At 44.9% G+C, this 20,653-nt stretch overlaps 1 protein-coding gene across 6 annotated transcripts in view; it reads left to right on the forward strand.

Moving 5' to 3' along the window:
• KANK4 (KN motif and ankyrin repeat domains 4) overlaps positions 1–20,653 on the forward strand; it is a 69,495-nt gene that overhangs the window by 21,751 nt on the left and 27,091 nt on the right. For 4 of the 6 annotated variants that reach the window (XM_043461125.1, XM_043461130.1, XM_043461128.1 and 1 more), the window contains exons 2-3: positions 9,249–9,485; positions 15,144–15,231. In XM_043461125.1, the coding sequence (XP_043317060.1) occupies positions 15,216–15,231 (16 nt within the window). In that variant the 5' untranslated portion in view covers positions 9,249–9,485; positions 15,144–15,215. Of the gene's footprint in view, positions 1–6,701; positions 6,719–9,248; positions 9,486–12,087; positions 15,004–15,143; positions 15,232–20,653 lie in introns of those variants that run through there. The other 2 variants (XM_043461126.1, XM_043461129.1) reach the window with 2 other exon arrangements.

A 20,653-nucleotide genomic window follows, 5' to 3' on the forward strand; every position in this document is an offset into this window, starting at 1 on the left:
AGGTCACCAATAGGAGTAAGAGCAGTTCACCTGCTCAATTTACCCACATCGGTGCATTATCCTCTGTTTAAACTGGGGACACCAGCCACATTGTTTGTTTTCAAAGAAATCACCAATGTGGTGTCCTACAATGCTACACTGCAGACCAGGGCTATCAGCACGAGGTTTATAAAGGAAAGCAGGAGGCTAGGAGGCAGAATCTGACCTTGGCCTTACTGTATGGTATGGGCAACTCCTTAAGCTGCAGTTTCCCCATTAGTAAATGCAGATAGGTCCAAGGTCCTGTGTTGTTTCTCAGCTTCAGGTGCAGACAATGGTAGATCATCAGAAGAACTAATTGCACACTCCACCACCTGCATTGCTCTGAGCTAGTGCCCTAAAGGAGACCCAAAAGTATAAAAGAGGGGCCTCAATTGGGGAAAAAAAAAACAAACCTAAAATCTGACTGGAAGAAAAAATGTGAACATCTTTGTGTTTTTTTGTTTTTTTTTTTTAAATTGTAGTTACCTAATCAAAGTCCAACCAGTCCATCCTAAAGGAAATCAGTCTTGAATATTTGTTGGAAGGACTGATACTGAAGGTGAAACTCCAAAACTTTGGCCACCTGATGTGAAGAACTGACTCATTTGAAAAGACCCTGATGCTGGGAAAGATTGAAGGTGGGAGGAGAAGGGGACGACAGAGGATGAGATGGTTGGGTGGCATCACTGACTCAATGGACATGAGATTAAGTAAACTCCGGGAGTTGGTGATGGACGGAGGCCTGGCATGCTGCAGTCCATGCAAAGAGTCGGACATGACTGAGCGACTGAACTGAACTGAATGGAAGTCTGGGCTTCCCTGGTGGCTCAGATGGTAAAGAATTCACCTGCAATGCAGGAGACCCACACTCAATCCCTGGGCTGGGAGGATCCCCTGGAGAAGGGAATGGCAACCCACTCCAGTATTCTTGCCTAGAGAATTCCTTGGACAGAGGAGCCTGGTGAACTGGGGTCTCAAAGAGTCGGACACAGCTGAGCGACTAACACTTTCACTTTCAATGAAAGTCTACCTGTCATATGCTCCCAATGTGTAACCATTTTGTGACACCTTTGAGCTGCTATGGGGTGATACAAACATGGGATGTCAGTTCTGAAAACACCTTTCCTTAGTGACTTTAAAACAAAACCTAAACCAGAATAGCGTAAAACCTTCCTTTGTATTGCCGTGTGGCACACTGGCAATGAACCAATCATCGAGGAAAGTTGAGGTCGACAGAAGTTTCTTGAGCCTTTCTTCTCTCACCGCCTCTCTCTGGTTCCTCTTTAATGATGCCCAGCCTGTCTTCAGCCACATGCTCCTGAGGTTGAATCCTCATCACCCTTGTCTGATCCACATCACAGGCGCCTGCTCCTTTTGTGACTGTGTTAGCTAGAGGGCCAGGCAGGACCTTGTGAAATAATAATAAAAAGTCTTCCAACTTGCCTGAAAAGTTTGGAAACATCTCTGGCTTCACCTGGGTATCTGGAGATGACTTATCAGGTTCAGTTTTGTTTAACGGACTTCCTTGTGCCAAGAAAAATCTTCCTCCCAATCCAGAAGGCAGATGCCGCAGCCCACACGAGCCCTAAAGTGTCTGCACCTGCAGCCGTGTTCTGAAGCCAGCCTGATGCCTGTGAAGTCTTCCGCTGGACCCTGATCAAGACCGTGATGCTGGGAGTGGGGGCTGCCCAAAGAGGGTAGTTCAGGGGCACCCCACTGCAGACGGTGTACATGTGCTTACTCTTATGATACTTTCACTGAAGTGACCTTTCACTGAAGGAAGGAGGAGATGAGGCCGAATTCCTTGATTTACTCCCAGTTGTGGTTCCAAGCTCTTTGGATTGTGGCCCAGTTTGGCCAAGCAAAAAACCTGGTGGCCCACTGAGCCCACTGATTCTCACTTTTGGGTGAGAAAGAATTTGGTAATAAAGGACAAGGGGGAAGAGAAAAATCATCGACATGGTCATGCAGTAAATCCTCAGGACAAAACAATCAGCAGGAACTCTGAAGAGTAATTCTCCAAGTAATGTAAATTAATGGGATAGAACAATTAAAAACCCAGCCAAGGCTGATGCCTCATTGTAGCAGTCAAGGGTCACAGTTGCAAACAACAGAACTGATTCTAGCAAGTTTATGTCAAAGAGGAATTTATTAGAGGATGTCATGTCACTCCGCCACCCTCCCCAGAACTGCTTATCTTCAGCCCTTGATTTTCCAGGGCACTTTCTTCTAAGCTGAGGCCTGGCCTGGGTGCCTCTGCATGTTGAGCGCAGGTCTCACAATGGGGTCCTAGCTGTAAAAGAGGCTGGCACTGTAAATTCTGTGTTCTACCTTGAAGACGTGGAACTCCTAAGGAAGGAAATAACCCAGACATAGGAAGGGTGTTCACATGGTGCGGGGTAGCCCAAAAAAACACGGCAAATATCTTTTGCAGTAATAACAAAGCACCCTTCCTGAAAATTGCAGGATTTCCAGCTCTTTGCCTGCACGTGTACACCCTAGTTCTGCAGTATTGTTTACTGATGGATGGAGGTCATACTCTTTTGTAGAACAGAGAATTAATATTCTCAGTAAACTCTTCTAAGAAACTAATTTTTATGTATGAATGCCAAGGTTTATTAATTCTCAATAATTCATTATGTTCCTAATTCCTTATAAAGATGAAATCCCATGTATGAAATTTCCTTTGAGGGTAATGAAAATGTTCTAAAATTTGATTGTGGACTTTTCAATAATGAGTCCTGGGAATATTTGAATATTCAAATTCCTCAGATTGAAACCTTTATCTTAAGCCTCAAAATGGTTCAAAATGACCTCAGAATGGTTCAAAATCCTAAACTTAAGAGCTAAAACTGTATAGCTCTTAGAAGAAAACATTGAGGAAAATTTCTATGGCAGTGAATTTGGCAATAATTTCCTGGACATGATACCAAAGCACAGGCAACAAAAGACAGTATAGATAAATTGTACTTTATAACCTTTGTGCATCAAAGAACACTGTCAAGAAAGCAAAAAGACATCCTACAGAATGGGAGAAATTATTTGCAAATCACATATCTGATAATGGGTTAATGATTTAGTGATACTAACCCATTACCAGATATGTGATAAAGAACTCTGACAACAAAAACAAACAACCCAATTAAAAAATGGACAAAGGACTTGAATAGACATTTCTCCAATGAAGATATACCAATGGCCAATAAGCACATGAAAAGATGCTCAATAATCATAAGTCATTAGGGAAATACAAATCAAAACCACAATGAGTTAACACTACACACCTACTATACTTTCTAGGATTCCTATAATGATTTTTTTTAGTTGAAAAAAAAACATGTTGGTGAAGATATGGAGAAACTGGAACCTTCGTATGTTGCTGGTGGGAATGTAAAATGGTGTAGCTGTTTTGGAAACACTTTGGCAGTTACTCAAAATTTAAACATAGAATTAACATATAACCCAGTAATTTCATTCCTAGGTATATATCCAAAATAAATGAAAGCAGGAACTTGAACAAATACTTGTATACCAGTATTCACAGCAGCATTACTCACAATAGCCAAAAGATGGAAACAACGCAAGTGTCAACTGATAGATGAATGGATAAACAAGGTGTGGTATGTACATGTGATGGAATATTACTCGATCATCAAAAGAAATGAAATTTTGATGTATGCTGCAACTTGGATGGGCCTTGAAAACATGCTAAATGAAATAAGCCAGACATAGAAGGACAAATACTACATAATTCCACTTACAGAAGGTACCTAGAATAGGCAAGTTTATAGAGACAGAAAATAGAATGGGTCTTCTCAGGGCTGGGAGCAAGAGGGAATGGGGAGTTATTGTTTAATAGGTTATAGATTTCATGTTGGAGATGATGAAAAAGTTTGGGTTATAGATAGTAGTGATGATTACAGAGCATTGTGAATGCCACTGAATTCTACATTTACAGATGGTTAAAACAGTAAATTTTCTGGTATGTATTAACATATTTTGGGCTTCCCTGATAGCTCAGTTGGTAAAGAATCTGTCTGCAATGCAGGAGACCCCAGTTCAATTCCTGGGTCGGAAAGATCCGCTGGAGAAGGGATAGGTTACCCACTCCAGTATTCTTGGGCTTCCCTTGTGGGTCAGCTGGTAAAGACTCCGTCTGTAATGTGGGAGACCTGGGTTCGATCCCTGGGTTGAGAAGATCCCCTGGAGAAGAGAAAGGCTACCCACTCCAGTTTTCTGGCCTAGAGAATTCATGGACTGTATGCCCGTGGAGTCACAAAGAGTAGGACACAACTGAGTGACTAAGCACACACACACAACATATTTTACCATGGGCTGCCCTAGTGGCAAAAGTGGTAAAGAATCCACTTGTCAACGCAGGAGATGCGGGTTTGAACCCGGGGTCAAAAAGATCCCCTGGAGAAGGAAATGGCAACCCACTCCAGTAGTCTTGCCTGGAGAATTCCATGAACAGAGGAGCCTGGTGGGCTACATACAGCCCATGGGGTTCCAAACAAGTCAGACATGACTTAACGACTTAACAGTATTTTATCACAATTAAAAAAATTAGGTTGTGGCAATGTTTCCACAACTCTGAGTATGCTACGGCTATTGTATAGTTTTTATCAGTAAATTGTATGGTATGTAGATTATATCTAAATAAGTCTATTAAAAAATGCTTTCCAGCTCTGGCAGTCTCTATGATGTATCCATTAATCTGTTTATTTATTCATTAATTCAACACATTTTTGTTGCATTCCTGCCGTGCCAGCTGTTAGGAGTAGGGAGATAAATAAAATAAATGCAATTCCTGGCCTTTCCTTGCTTAAAACACTGTGGGTTTTAAAAAGTAATCATAGCTAACATTTATTGAGTGTTCACTAAATCTTGAGCATTGGCAAAAGCACTTAAATATACCTTATCTCATGCGGTTCTCCCAGCTGTGTACTGAACTGGGCTCTTCTTGAATAAGGAAATTTGCTCAAGATCACACAGTCAGAATTTGAACCTGGTCTATCTTACCTTGAAATCCTTGCTCTTAACCATTCATCACCACATGTGGCAGCTGGGTTCCAGCACCTGAAATTGGGGTATTCCCTGGAGACCTGCCCATAGGCCTGTCTGACAGGCTGGCTGATCTGGGTAGCATTGCAGGGAGGGTTAAACTTAGAGATGAAATGATCTCTAGGAGGAAGTGGGTTTGGAAAATAAGGCCTAAGTCCATGGAATCTTGCACAGCCATTTACAGTAATCACAATAAATCAGGTATCACTGTATTTTCTAAATGTTACATGATAAAATTTTAAATACAAAATCAAATTCATAATTAAATTTGTATCATTATGTTAATAGATAATATATTTATTATTTATTAAACACAGACTATATACCAGCCTCCAAGTTGTTGACCATCTTATTTAATCCTCCTGACAGATCCATGATGTGTACAGTGTGTTACTATTCCTATTTTACAAGCTAAGGCACAGAGTAGTAGTTAGTAGTTTAGTCGCTAAGTCATGTCCGACTCTTGTGACCCCATGGACAGTAGCCTGCCAGGCTCCTGTGTCCATGGGATTCTCCAGGCAAGAATACTGGAGTGGGTTGCCATTTCCTTCTCTAGGGAAGACACAGAGAGTTTAAGTAATTTGCCCAAGGTTGCACAGTCATTAGCAGAGCTGGGATTCTAGCCATGACTTCTTGACTTAGAGTCCAGACTTTTAGCCACCACAGAAATTGCTCTTCAATTATGTTAAGATATGCAAAATAGATGGACATGAAACGAGTTGTATCAGGATGGGGGGATGTTGGTAATTTCCCACTCCCCCCCGCCCCGCCAGCCCAGTCATTTATTGTTTTCCAAGAATACGTCATAATAGTGATGACTTTTTTAGACCAACAAAAGAAATCGCAGGTCACTGGGACCGTTTTCATCTTCTTACTTTACGGTTTCATTTTGTTGCCTTTGACAGTGCTGTTGCCTGTGCGCATGCGCAGACTAAGCCTGCACAGTTGCGAAGACACGCAGGGGCGGGGAGAGGCTGCGCCTACGTGGGCTGCCGCTGCCATCTTCTGGGGAGGGGAGGATCACACTCTTCTCAACACTGAGGACCTCTCTTTAAAAAAAGCTTGTTTTTCTAACTTGTGAGAGAGTCTGCGTCATACTGTGGTTAAAAGCAAAACGATACCTGGATTCGAATCTCGGCGCTGATGGTCTCAGTATCTGGGCAACTGCTCAAAGCCTCAGCTTTGTCTTCAAATAATGGAAATAACCAGTTACTGTATGGGGTCATTGTGGGAGTTAAACTGGCCGGTTTCGAGATGGACCTAGGGTGCCCGGCACAGTGTAGGGTAGATAAATAGTATGCCGTTCTGATGTTTCTCTGGCGTCTTTTTGATGATTAATTTATGTGGTTAAACATTTTTCTAATAGTAAACACTGGTATTTCTTCTTTTCTGAATTGGTTGCTTGTGCCCCTTCCTCATTTGTCTACTGGCGTCTCGATTTTACAGTGTGTTTGAGTCAGAGACTTAAGAGCATTCTGGAAGGGTCTCAGTGAGGGGAGGGATGAGGAGTAGAAGTCTTTTCCCTGGGACCCTGATGCCTTTCTTTTTCTCCAGGGAGCATTGTTTACTGCAGCCTCCTCACTCCCTGCAACTGGCCCTGTTTCCTCCCTGAGAAATTTTCATCCGCCTTAAGGTCAGTCATTTGAACAGCTCATTCCCACTGGACTGCTACACCCACCGATCTCTCACGGGTGATTTCTTTCTGCGTCCAGTGAAATTGTGTTCCGTCAGAGTGGCTGTAACCAGTCTGCTCTGAGGCTGTTTCAGGAGCACGTGTCCCTAAGCAGTGCGCTGCTCCCCAGCCCCTTGTAATCGCACAGACTGCCAAATAGCTGACCTCTCTGGGCAAAGTGCAAAAGCCTAAGGAACCGCTTAGATAAAAGGCACATTCTTCAGATAGTTCCACCTCTTTTCCTGCTTGCCTGGTGCCATCTTGTCTGACTTAGATGCCTACCTTTTCTTCATCATGGAGCGAAAGGGACCTGGGCCATAGAATTTGGAGCTTTCTAAGTTGCAAAAGGAGTTAAACCTCCCCCCAGACAAATGATTCCTGATGGAAAGGTTTTCTTGGATAACTGTGTCTGGTCCAGGGGAATTTTCTGGGTAGCTTGGTGGTAACATGAAATTGGCTACTAGTCTTAAGATATGTGTCTGAATGAGGTGTAGGGGTAGAGACGTGCCAGTATCCCAACATGGTAAAGGCCAGAGGCTATGGGGAGGAAGCTCAGATTTCCTCTCCAAAGTTGCTGGCTTTTCCCGTGAAGATCTTCCCTAAATGTGAGATCACCTTCTACCTTGAGAGCACTAGCATTGAAGCTTACAGCCTGGAGTCCTGTGTCTCCTGAATTCACCTGCATGCCCAGTTCAGGCTGTGTGGTTTAGAGGAAAGAGTATTAGAGTGGAAGACAGAACATCTGGGTTTGAATTGAGGCTTTGCCTTTTCTTAGCTTTGTAACCATGGGAACCAACTTTGTTTTCTCATCTGGAAGATGGGGATAAGATTCCTGTTTCTGCGCACCTCTACGCTTGGCCGTGGAGTAAATTGTGTGTACTAGGTAAGGGCAAAAGACAGAAAAGACAGAAGTATCTCCTCTCCTCTTGGAGACATAGGCAGTCAGCACCTTGCCTGAACCAGTACCTTGTGTGGAGCTCAGAGAACTGAAAGTGCTACCTGTCTTCAGGAAGAGATCTGAAGGAGGAAGGGAGACTTGGTTCGAGGTGTACGTGCGTGTGTGTATGTATTTTCCTGTGACTCTGCTGTCCTGGCACCTGAGCCAAGCTGATTTGTGGCACTGCTAGGGACTACTATTTCCTTCCCTCATTCTGCTGAGTTTTCTTTTTTTTCCAGTCTGATGAGAGGCCTGGCACCTGTTGGAAAGGAGAGGCACTTTTTTGGTACCTCAGGGAGTATCTGAAGAGGTCACCTGTGTTTATAGCCGTTGGTATCGTGGATAAGTTCAGTTTGACAACCTTTATGGAATGTTGAGCTCATGATGCTGGTCTGGGAGACAGACACAGAGGCAGCAAGTAGAATTCAGGTGATAGCTGCTGCCCTCGAGGGCCGACAGGAGCAGTGGGAACAGGAAGGCTGGCTACAGCACTTGGGGGGGCAGGGGGGATGCTGAAGAGAGCTGGAGGGGACAGATGGGAACTGGCCAGTGTTCCCTGAAGAATGTTGGTTGCTTCAAGAAAGGCTCAGTTCTGCGAGTAAGCCTCTCACCATTTTGTCTTGAATAAGGAAAAATTTATCTTGGGAGAGGAAATGGGAGGGCTTACCTATGTCACATAGAGAAAGCAGAGAGGCAGAGTGGGTGGCTAGAAAGTCATGGGACCTGGGGAATGGAGAGCTCTTTTTAACTCAGCTTCCTGGTGAAATGTCTTATGCTTCTAGCTTTTCTCTAGCCAGTTCTGAGGGGATGGTTGATGGTCATTTAAAAGCTATCAGAGAGACAGTTTGCACCTCTGTATATTTTTTCGTATAACGGCAAAGTGTATTTCTGATTTATTTTTAAGTTTTGATGGTTTGGTCTGCATGCTAGTTAAATACTTTTAACAGTTGAAACAAGTGAATGTTGGCATTTCCTAGCCTCTTGCATCACATCACCCCATGCCCTACAGTAAGTTTGTTAACCTCTGCCTTGAGCAAGATGCTCTAACGTCTTCCAAGGAAAGTAAGAAGTGTGATCCAGTGAAGTGGGAAAAACACAGAATTCTATCCCAGGAATCTTCATTTTAATCCAGATTCACTCGTGGGTGAGCCAAGGGAAGTCACTGTCTCTCACTTTCTTTACCTGTCCAGTGGGTCGCTCAGCCCTGCCCGGCTGCCTTAAGCTGGAGGTGAAATGCTTTCCCACTGTCCTGGGCTGGATGCAGTTAGCACTTCAGGGTGACACTCAGCTCTGGCATCAATTTCAGTGTCAGTTAGACAGGAATCTGCCCTGGCCTCTGAGAAAACATCTTGACAGGCAGTGTCTGCAAAGGTCAGAGCTGCTTTGACATGTCTTCCTGACGGGGCTTTATTTCCAAGGACAGCCTCCTTTGGCTAGAGCCACGGAAGGTCAAGGGGATAAGGTCCTCTAATCCTTTTGCTCAGACTGTATACGGGAGCCCAGACACTTTCCTGGCCCCGTTTGGACTGCACCCACCCCCTGTATCTCTTTCAGGTCCAGTGGTGGTGCTAGATTTGCAGAGCGTCTGTGCCTGCGCCTCACACCTGCCTCAGCTCCAGAGAGCTGCGGCTGCAGTGGGCTGGCCGAGCCTCTCCACGGCGCCTGCCTGGGACACCCTGAGACCTTGCTGTTGCACAGCTGCCTTCTCCCTGGCTGCTGCACCCGCCCCTCTGAAGTCACTGGTCCGCGCTACAGTTGGAAGCCCTGCCTGGAGCTGGATCCTTACAGAAGGTACTTCCTTGCCTTTCTCTTTCTGCCAGAATTGTGTGCCTATCGGTGCTGGGGCATCAGATTCTTAGAGCGGTAGGGAGCGGGGGCTGCCTGTCTGGCCCCAGGAGTTCACTGGTCATTGTTTCTTCCAGTCGCTGATTGATAGGGGCAGTGAGCAGTCTGGGGATTGCTCACAGAAGCCTTGCTCCGCTGTGGGATCTAGGAGGTGGGTGGGCGGGGGAGGAAGTTTCTAAGACAGAGCCTGGAAGAAAGAGATGCACCACTGGAGGGTTTCAGCTCTTTAGGATGCTGTGTTCTCATTAGGAACAGTTTTATTAATGAGCCCCTCAGCTGGAGGAAGGGAGGAGGAAAAGTATAATTAATTATGACCCCTGTCCCAGTGGAGCGCCTAGCTCTGGGAGAGTCCAGGGAGAAAGGTGTGTACCATTTCAGCATCTTTAGATGCATCCCTCTAAACTGCTAGCAGCTCTGAGAACGAACTTTCTAATCGAATGATCTGTGCTTTTTCCTCTTTCTGCAAGATCTAGTATCAGTTTATTGAGCATCAAATTCCTTTCTGACCCCAGTCCCCTCTTCCTGAGAGCCAAAATGAAGTCAGTGTTTGCTTTTCCAGCAAGGTCACAGATCACCTGACCAAATCTTTAACAGCTGGGGAGCCAGTGCTGCCATGCTGAACTCAGGAGCGATCAGCTCCGGTCCAGCAGCAGAGCCCCGGGGAGGAAGTGACTTCTCTGGCTCCAGGCTGGGGTGGGGGGAGGATGCCAAAGGAAGGTACTGTGGTCACTGCTTCCCTCCTGACAGTTTTCTCTTCTTCATGAAGCTCCAGATTCAGCTGCTGCAATGCAGGCAAAAATGACAGACACGTGCAGAAAAATGTGGGAATGGAGTTAATGGGATTGTGTTAATGAGATTGTGTTAATGTGTTATTTATTGAGCGTGAGTTATCTCTTTGTTTCCTGAGTCGGTGGGAAGCGAGCCCGCTGGAGAACTCGGTTGGTGAAGCTTTTCCAGGAGTGCGTCTCACTCTCCGGGTGCCTGTGCTTCAGCCCTCTTAAGCAGCTCTATCAAAAGCCTCCGGATTCTTAGCACAGGGGACATTTCCACTTGGGGGCGTGGGGCCCTGGAGCGGGGAAGCGGGAAGCTCTAATCATTTGGGGAGATTGGTACCAGGTATAAGTAATATTTTTTCCTCTTTTGGAAAGAGCGTTTTTGTCTCTGCAAGAGGTCGTGCAGGGATTGACAGATCGCTGTTGGTGTACTACCTTGCTAAATATTTGACTTTGTTAGGCTGAATTCTCCAAGAATTCTCATGGCAATAAGACTGCTTTGAGCCAAGTTTTCTTTTTAAGGAAATCCAAGGTGCTATTTATTTTGGCATGCAGCCTGTTCTGGGATGAAATATGGCATTTTTATTATTGCAGAATAAAGAGACGTTTGAAAGGAACACAAGTACAGAGCTAGGTTTCAGTTTCAGACTAAATAGAGGAAGGTTTCTTTGTATTTGGATTTGGGGTTAAAAATGGTATCATTAGAAAGAATCAATGTGGAGGGAGAGGGTGTGGGGATATACTGAGGAGTTGGATATACTGAGGGAGTTGGGCTGACCCAAGGAAATCCATGCTCCTGGGCATGGGCTGTGCTGGAACCGTTTCTAGCGTGGCCTGGTAGTTACACGTGGGCCATCACTGCTGTCTGCCGGTGACTGCCTCTTTGGTCGATTTTGAGCCGAAAGCTTCAGTCCTCATCTCTTCACTGCACATCGACTTTGAGAGGCAGGGTGGACTAATGGAGTCCTGCCCCTAATTAACTGGATAAATTTGGATTGGCCGCATAGCTTTTCTGTGTCTTTGTTCCTTATCTGTAACTTGGAGATGATCTGCCACATGTTAGGATGGAGGTGGATGGAGGGGGTGGGGAGTGTCTACAGAAATGAATTGTGTAGGAGTTCTGACCTTCACAAACCTAATAGGGGAGAAAAACTAGAAAAAGATAAAGTTGTATATACTTAAAACATCTAGAATATGATGAGCTTGTGAGAGAGGTTGGGAGCTAACTGGGCATACTTGATCCTGGCATAGGCCATAAACAAATGAAAAATTACATAGCACCACTAGGTATTACAAGGTTCGAACACTGGGCAGGCAGTTTAATAGAACATGTAATAAATTGCTTCTATGTCAAAATATTAAATGCTCCAGGAGGTTGCAAAATTTCATTTTAAAGGGGAATTCTGTCCAACAAAGCTATTTTTCATATTCTGTTGTATTGCAAACAAAGTAGCGTGTGTTGATATAGCATTTAGTCTTTGATTCCACTCCCCTAACCACATCAAACATCCACTCAATCGAAGAAAACTCCCTTAGCTAAATTTTGAGATGTTCACCGTAAGGACCCTGGGCCAAAGGGGAGAAGGCTGGGGTGGGAGGGGCTGGAAGTGGCACGATGTGGACATGACCGTCCCCCCTTTTCTTTAGAGCTTTAGAATGAAAGCTTGCTTGGCCCTTTTCTTCAGAGAGTTGGGGTATCAACTCCATTTAATTTCTCTTGCCTTGGAATGATTAATTTTAGCGAAATTTAAGTCTAAGGGAATGATTAGAGGTCTCTATAGAGTTCTTTTTTTAAATGAAATTTGACCCCAACCGTGCTGCAAAGTTATTTGAAGCTCTATGATCTGGTATATGAAGGACTGAATTGTAACTCTAACCAAGGGCAGTGGGTGTGACTGAACTCCTTGAGGTGACGGTGAGTTTCTGCAGCTGGAGGTTCACCTGCACCCTCTTTCTTAGGAGGAGCTTTGTTACTTGGTGTCCAGCCTCAGAGAAGCAGATCGCACTTGGCCAGAAGGACTTACAAAGGGAGCTGTCCTCCTTGTGCCTGCCCAGAAGATGCATCATCTGCAGTGGAGGGAGAAGCAAAGAAGCAGAGTCAGGAACTTTTTCCCTCACAAAAAAGAGCTAGGGATCAGTCATCAGGCTTGCTTACATTAGTGGACAAATGTTTACAAATCACTTTCGTTCCCAGCACAGACTTGGAGTCGACTTGACTTAAAAGCAAATCCTACACCAACACTGGCTTGTTATGTAACTTGGGGCAGCCCTTTAAACTCTCTCAGCCTCAGTCTCCCATCCAAGTACTAACCGGGACCGACCCTGCTTAGCTTCTGGGATCAGACGAGATCGGGCGCATTCAGGGTGGTATGGCTGTAGATAGCCTCAGTCTCCTTATCTGGAAAATGGGGACAATAATAACACTCTTGGGGTTATGGTGAGGCTTGCATGAGGTAATTCGAGTATGCCAAGTGCTCCGAGCTCTGCCTGTTACTCAGTAATGTTATGAGGTGGGAGGAAGAGGGATACAGAGGGAGAGAAGAGGCCGTAATGATGAAGGGGCCAGGTATAGGGTTTTGTCCCCACCCTTTTCCTCCACACTTTTCACCTTGAAGCTGCTGGGCCTCTCCTGCCCCAACCCCCCTCACTGCATCTGGGAGTCCCCATCACTGGCTGTGGACTGCAGAGCTGGGGCACTGAGGTGGGCAGCAGTGTCCTCTGCCCAGGAACCTTCTCTTTCTTTTTTCAATTGAATTATAATTGACATCTAACACTGTGTAGTTGTATAATTGACAGCTAATACAGTGTCTAGCATAATGATTTGGTATTTGTATATGTCGTGAAATGACCACCACAGTAAGTTTAGTTAACATCATTATGTCACCTAGTTTTTTTGTGTGTGTGTGATAAGAACTTTTAAGATCTACTCTCTTAGCAACTTTCCTTTTTTTTCCCCCACCCGGACCCCTCAACTTTCAAAAAATATAATACAGTGTTGTTGACTATAGTCACTATGCTATACATTATATCCCCAGGTCTTATTTATCTTAGAACTGGAAGTTTGTATCTTTGGAGCCCCTTCACCCATTTTGCCTACCCCTCACCCACCCAACCCCTGCCTCTGACAACCACTAATCTATTCTCTGTGTCTATGAATTTCTCTTTTTTTTTTTTAAATGAAGTTTCACGTGTAAATGATACCATACAGTATTTGTCCTCAGATGTACCTGAGGGCATTATGGTCAGTGGACTAAGTCAAAGACAAATACAGTACATGTTTGTGTTATCACAAATGGTAAGATTTCCTTCTATTTATGGCTAAATAATATTCCACTCTGTGTGTATATACCTGTACACACACACACACACCACATCTTCTTTACTCCTTCATCTGTTAACGGACACATAGGTTGTTTCAGAACTTCCTCTTTCTAGCAAGGCTGATCCTCCCTCACCCCTGCTTAGGACCTTCCATGACTTTCCATTGTCTGCCTCCTTAGTGGCCACTCTTAGCCTCCAGGACCATCCACATTTATCTTTCTTCTCCCTAATTTCTCTACTCCAGCTCCATGCTGCCCCCCAATTCAAGTACTTGTTGCCACAAGGTAAGTGGCTTGGTTTCTGTGATCGTTCTGTAAGGAGTGTCTCTGCCTACAGAATCCCTGCCTGCCCTTCCAGGCTCCATCACTCTGCAGTGGCAGAGGCCCTCTGGCTGCTGAGTGGACTGTGGTTATGGGAGAACCAAGACAGGAGCGGGTGATGGCTTTGGAGACAGTAGCCTCGCTTACAGAGAGAGTGTACACCAAACTTTCCATCAGGCAGACTTCAGACTTCCTTTAATTTGGCAGGTCTCATATTTCCCAGCCTTCTTCTCCAGTTTGCTTGTTTGTTCTCCATTTTTTATCCCAGGTTGCTGGGGGCTTCCCGTCATCCTTCTCTCACTTCCAATTCCCCCCAGCCTTCCCCTCATCCCTGGTACGTTTTTCTGATCCAGAGGTTGTGGTCAAGCACATTGGAATTCCTAAAACAATCCTGCTTCCACTGCTGAGGTGTCACAGATTATTTATTATTCTGATGTGTGTGGAGTTAGAATCATAAAAAGTCAGTTTCCTGGGTGATTTATTGTATTGGGGGCAGGAGCCAGGTTGTTTACCATTTGAAGAAATAGTTCTGGAAAAGGATTGAAACTTTGGGGAGAATTTATGATCAAACCTCAAGGGACTCTAATTCAGAGTCAGGAGAGTATTCTGCTTTCATAGTCACCGATGTCTTCTGGCCACCTAAGTCGAATGAACGCCTCCTTGTTCTGCCCATGGTTAGAAATCACGCTGAACTATCAGCTCCTTATCAGTCCTTCCAGTTAGTTCATCTTTGTCTTGAGTCTGATTGGGATGTCACAGATCATTTGAAGCGTCTCTGATTCCAACTTTTCCACAAAATGGTTTAGAATTCGTTCTCTGTGATGGAAGTGAGTAGATATCAGCTCCTGATATTATGGAAAGCACACCTAGATGTTTGTTGGAGCCCCGGGCCCAGTTTCTTCACTAATATGCTGAGAGGTGTTGCACAGAACAATTAACTTCTAAGCCTCAGTTCCCTCATCTGCCCAGTGAGGGAGTCGGACCAGAGACTTCCTTTGGTGGCAACCACTGCTAACATCCCATGAAGACACACCCAAGATTGGACTCTAGGTATTGTGTAAAGGCTTTTAATCTCCCTCCTTGGAGGGCTAAGAGCTCACGGGCACCCTGGGACAAAGGTGAGGAGGGGTCCTCTATACTTATTCTAACTGTAATGAGATTCTCCACTTTTCCTTCCTTCTTCCTTTCAGAACTCTCCAACGAATTTTACAGACTTATTGGATGAAGAGTACCTGAGAGACTGGTGGTCAACAGTCCCTAAGATGGAGAAGACGGATGGTAGGCAGACTCCTTTGTAGTCCCTGGTCTACAGTGAGCATTTGGGTTGGAAAGAGATTATTACCATAAATCCTGGACAGCTTAGGGGAAACATGGGAGACCTTCCCCATATAGGCGGTGCTGGGAAACCCAAACCATGTATTTCAGGCATGAACAAGAGAAGGTGGTAGGGAATGAAAATGAAGCCTTATGTTTATATTGGACTTGTGTACTTTTTGGAGTGTTTCTCATCCTTTCTTGGCACCAAGAAGGGAGCAGGATGACCTCCCTCATTAACCTCATTTTAGAGATGAGGCATGATATGTTAAAAGAGCCAACATTCCTACCTGAGTGATCCTCCAAGGCATTTCACTTCTCTGAGCCTCACTTCCTTCATGTATCAGTTAGCTTTGACGCATAACAAACCACTCAAAAAAAAAATATCGACTTAAAGGTATTTATTATTTCTCAAAAGATTCTATGGGTTGGCCAAGCCTTTGTTCTGAGCTGGGCCAACGTGACTGATCGCTGTTGGACTTGTTTATGTGTCTGTGGTCTTCTGGGCGACTTGTCCTGACGGTTTAGGATGGCCACACTCACATGTCTGGTGGTTGACTCCACATTACCTGGGGCATTGGTGATGATTTGGCCATGTCTCTTTTGTTGTCCGGCAGGCTGGCTGAGTTATGTTCACCTGTTGACAGAAGGGTTTCCAAGCACAGTAAGAATAGACAAACTCCTGTGTGCAAGCAACTTTCAAGTCTCTGCATGTGTCACATTTGCTGTTGACCCACTGGCCAAAGCAAGTCCCAGAGCCAAGCTAGGATCAGTGTGGGAGGGAAGTACACAGATGGGTTATAATTCTGGCTATTTTTGTTAATAGTCTGCTACACCTCATCTATAAGCAGATCCTATACCTACTTCACAGGGATGGTAAAGGACTGAATGAGATAATGCATGTAAGGTTGTTGAGTAATCACTATCTAGCCCAACAAATGTCTCAAGGAGTGTTTCTCCTTTCCCCTCTCTAGGAAATTTGCCAAATGTCATGGACTAGACCCCGATCCTCTGACTTCTAATGAAATGTTTTTTCCCAAATCACTGAATGACAGGAAACAGGAGAGCCTAGATGGCCCTTCACTGGTGCAGGGCTTAAATTCTGGACAGCAGCTCCAGCCCCTCCCTACCCTCCTTTCCAAATGCAGTTACCATCTATTTCAAAAGTCTGCCTTTCTCCCCAGAGAGCTGCCTTTTCAGTGCATCCCTGGAAGTGGTCCCACAGAACACCAGCTAATTCCCTTAATGCCCCGGGGGCCTGTCATTTCTGCTTGCCTCATTTGTCCCAGCTCAGCATCCTCGGCACAGCTGCTTGCCACGTGATCACCCACAACCAGCTAAGAAAGGCAGCCCTCCCTTCAGGCCCACACATCTCACAAAATAAAGGCAGAAGAGGGAAAAGAGTTTTCGCTGTCTTGGCCTTTTGAGGAGGCTCATTTAATTCCTCTTCTTTCCGGTTGTAGTTTTGGCCATTATCTCTCTCATTTCTGTTTTTCCCATTGCCTTCAGAAACTGAGTATAGGCTTTTGGACTTGTCTGCATCATTTTAAAAGCCTCTAATGGATTCACTGACCTGCGCTGCGCTTCACTTTGTCCCTCAGGGCAATGACTGTGGCACCTCCCTCCTTTCCTTGTCTGTTTCTAATCTCCTTTCTCGTGTCTGTGTTTAACTTCCTCTCATGACTGCGTCTGCAGGTTCCTTTTCAAGGTCTGGTGATCTGGGGGCTTTCAGACCAAGACCTTCTAGGGAATTCTAGGTGGCTCTGAGCCTCATATTTCTTGCCATTTAGGTGCTCAGTAGTGTCCGACTCTTTTGCGAACCCATGGACCGGAGCCTGCCCTGCTCCTCTGTCCATGGAATTCTCCAGGCAAGAATACTGGAGCCTCGTATATCCTACTTTTTCCTTCTCCCCTGACTCATTTTCCCAGTTTCTTCAGAGTTGGTTTCTTGGACTCACTCCCTCCTGAGGCTGTCATCCTAACACAGAGTTAAATACTCCAAGAGAGAGCTCAGGCTCAGTGAATACCCGCCGCCCCATTCGGAACCAGCGCGTCCTCGTTTTTTGGCCCCTTTGTTGAGTCCCTGTGTTATGTTCTCTGCTGCATCAGTGCCTACACTCACAACAACTCTTTGAGTGAGGTATCGTTATTGCTGTGTTACAAATGGAGAGATTGAAGCATAGGGAATTTAAGTAATTTGCCCAGAATCACAGAGGTAGGAGATGACAGAGGCAGGATTCAACTCCAGCCAGTGTGGCTATGTGTTGGTGTGTCTGATCTGAAGTTCATTTCAAGAAGACAGCCCTCCTAATTAATTCTTGCCCTGGCCCAATGCCTGGAATTCTAAGCTCCTGCATACCTATCACCAGGTAGAATTAAAAGGGGCAGAACTTAAGGTGAACACAGATCTCCCAGTATATCAGATCAAGATCCTTCATTCAAGGTCCAACATTCCTCTTGCACTGGGAGAAAGAGAAGGAGCACAGAGTGGTAGGTGGTAGGCACAGCAGCGCAATGTGACTCTGTGTGTGTGTGTGTGTGTGTGTGTGTGTGTGAAAGAGACAGAGAGAGAAATATACCCCTACCTTGGGAAGCACCTATTAAAGCCATCATCGGGGTAACACTCTTACAGACTTCTTTGGTTCACCTCAATCTCGCTTGTGGAATACTTCCCCTTTGAATCTGCTGTCTCTCATTTGATGCCTTTTTTGTATTTGTGCTCTGGCCCTGCTCCCAGAGGCTGATGGGCAAATCACTGCATTTCTACTGAATTGAGGCAATAAGCAGATAAATAATGCAGTCTCTCCTTTTTAGTGTTCTTTGCCTTCTGGGTCGTAAATCTGCTCCCTGTTTAACTTTAGACAAATAACCTCCTCTCTGATTTGGCTTGTCCCTGAAGTCCAGGAGGCTGCTAAGTTGACCAGTAGGCTTCAGAGTATAGTGGAGTGCAGCTGGCGAACTAACAGAGAACAATTGCTGTCATTTATTGAGATACCAGTGTGCCCTTTGAGGAAAAGCAGGTTGGTAAAAAAAAAAAAAAAAAAAAAAAAAAATTATGTGGGTGAATGGGAACTTAGTTGGAATTTTTTGGATATTGGAGGAGTGTTTACTCCTTTTCTGTCTGGAGTCCAGGTATTTGCACAGAAGCTCTGGAGCCCAACTTGGACCCAACCCTGTAGATCAGCACCAATGCCTTGTTCTGTTCCCTGTTGTGACTTAATCGCCCACAGGCCCTGAGATTTTACTTAGCACTGAGGCTGGTAGGGTCAACTGTGTCAGTGTTCAAGGGTTCAGACTTCATGTGTCTACTTGACTTCTTTAGTTCTTTGGAGATAATTGTACTTCCATAAGCACAGTTCCTGTGCCCCAAGCATGTGACACTGGCCAGAAGGATAGATCCCACAGGCAAGTGGGAAGAGCTCAGCCCTAATATGTCATCACCTTTAAGGAAAAAGCAGTCCTATGTGCCCCAGGTAATGCCATCACATGCACCTCTTCTTGAACCTACCCTGTCTCTCCATTCCCTTAGCTTGTTTCACCTGGATCATGTCAGCAGTCTCCCAACTGGTCCTTGGGTTTCTGGTTTGTCCATCTTCTAATCCTCTGAGGGAATGATCATTGTGAAGTCACATTTGATCAAGTCACTCCCTTGTGTAAAACCCTTTGATGGCTCCCACTGCCTAGAGAGTAAAGTCAAAGCTTGGTGGCAAGCATACAAGTGGCTTCTTGATCTGGGTCTTTCTGACCTTCCAATTTTGTCTTTTCCTACTCTTCACCCTTCTCTTCCACCTTTTAAGTCCCAGCCATATGACTGCAATTACAGAACCCTGAATTACTGTGGATTTTCACACAAGGGGCTTCCCTTGTGGCTCAGGAGATAAAGCATTTGCCTGCAATTCAGGAGACCCGGGTTTGATCCCTGGGTTGGGAAGATCCCCTGGAGAAGGAAATGGCAACCTACTCCAGTATGCCTGGAAAATCCCATGGACGGAGGAGCCTGGTAGGCTATAGTCCACGGGGTTGCAAAGAATTGGACACAACCGAGCGACTTCACTTTCTTTCACTTTTTACACCTCAGTGCATTTGCTGATTTTCTGACATATATCTGATCTGTCCTGGCTATCTATTGCTGCATAACTAACCATCCCAAAGTTCAGTGGAGTAAAATAATCATGCATTATTAACACAAGCTCAACTGAATGGTTCTCACTTGGAGTCCCTCCTGTCAATGAAGTCAGATAAGGGCTGAGGCTGGAGTCATCTGGAAGTTCTTTTACTTATACTGGCACCTGAGCTAGGATGTCTGGAACAGCTCAGGCTGGCTAGGCATCTCTCTCCCTCTCTCCACATGAAATCTCTATGGGGCTACTTGGGCTTCCTCACAGCATGGCAGTCTCAGGGATGCTGGATCCTTATGTGGCATCTGGCTTCTCACCGAGTGTGCATTCTAAGAGACCCACATGACACTTAAGAGGCTTCTTATGAGCTAGCCTTAGGATTCTCTCAGTGTCATTTCTGCCATTTTCTTTTGGTCAAAGCACTCACAGGCCAGCTGAGATTCAAAGGGGTGAAGAAATAGATGCCATGTCTTCATATGGGATTCCCTTGCCTGTCTAGAGAAGGTAGGAATTGATAATGGCCTTCTTGGAAATATACAGCCACAATGTCCTTCACTCTCTTATTCTCCTGGCAAATTGCTGTTTATTCATTTAATACCCAATTACATGGCTTCACTCTTGTGAAGTCACCTCTCTCCAACCAAGGCAGAATTAACCTCTAAGTCCAAGAAAGTTGTTTTGGAGAAACTTGGAAAATAAGTCAGGAAGGAAGACTGACCCTTGAGCATGTATCTGTTGCCATCCTTGTCACACTGCATCATACTTGTTGGTGTTTCTCCTACTTGACCATACTTTTTTTGAGAGCATTGCTATACCTGATTTATCTCTAGTGTCCTTAGGATCTATCTTAGCAACCAACACAGGTGCTCAATAAATTAGTGGTTGAGGTAAGTGAACTGAATTACTGCTATTTTGTCATTTTGCCCCCAGGGCCTATCATTCTTAGAGTCAAGCAACCAATTAGATACAAAAGAATTTGAGGATCCCCTCATATGTACCCAGCAAATCAGCTTCCATTAGAGGGCTTCAGTTCTCTATGATTTGGGATTCCACAAAGAGAGTAACTAAAATATTGAGTGTGTATTGAATGTTTATCATGTGATAGGCATTGTTCTAAGCATGTTATATGTATTAATCAATCAGTCCACACAATCTCATCTTCCCTATTATTATTGCCATCTTACAGATGATTAGATGTAGGGAGGCTAAGTAATTTCCCCAAAGTCACAAAGCTGAGATATAGACCAGGCTCCAGGGTCCATATTCTT

This window comes from Cervus canadensis, chromosome 2 (assembly GCF_019320065.1).
Source record: "Cervus canadensis isolate Bull #8, Minnesota chromosome 2, ASM1932006v1, whole genome shotgun sequence".
In the NCBI taxonomy this organism is placed as follows: Eukaryota; Metazoa; Chordata; class Mammalia; order Artiodactyla; family Cervidae; genus Cervus; species Cervus canadensis.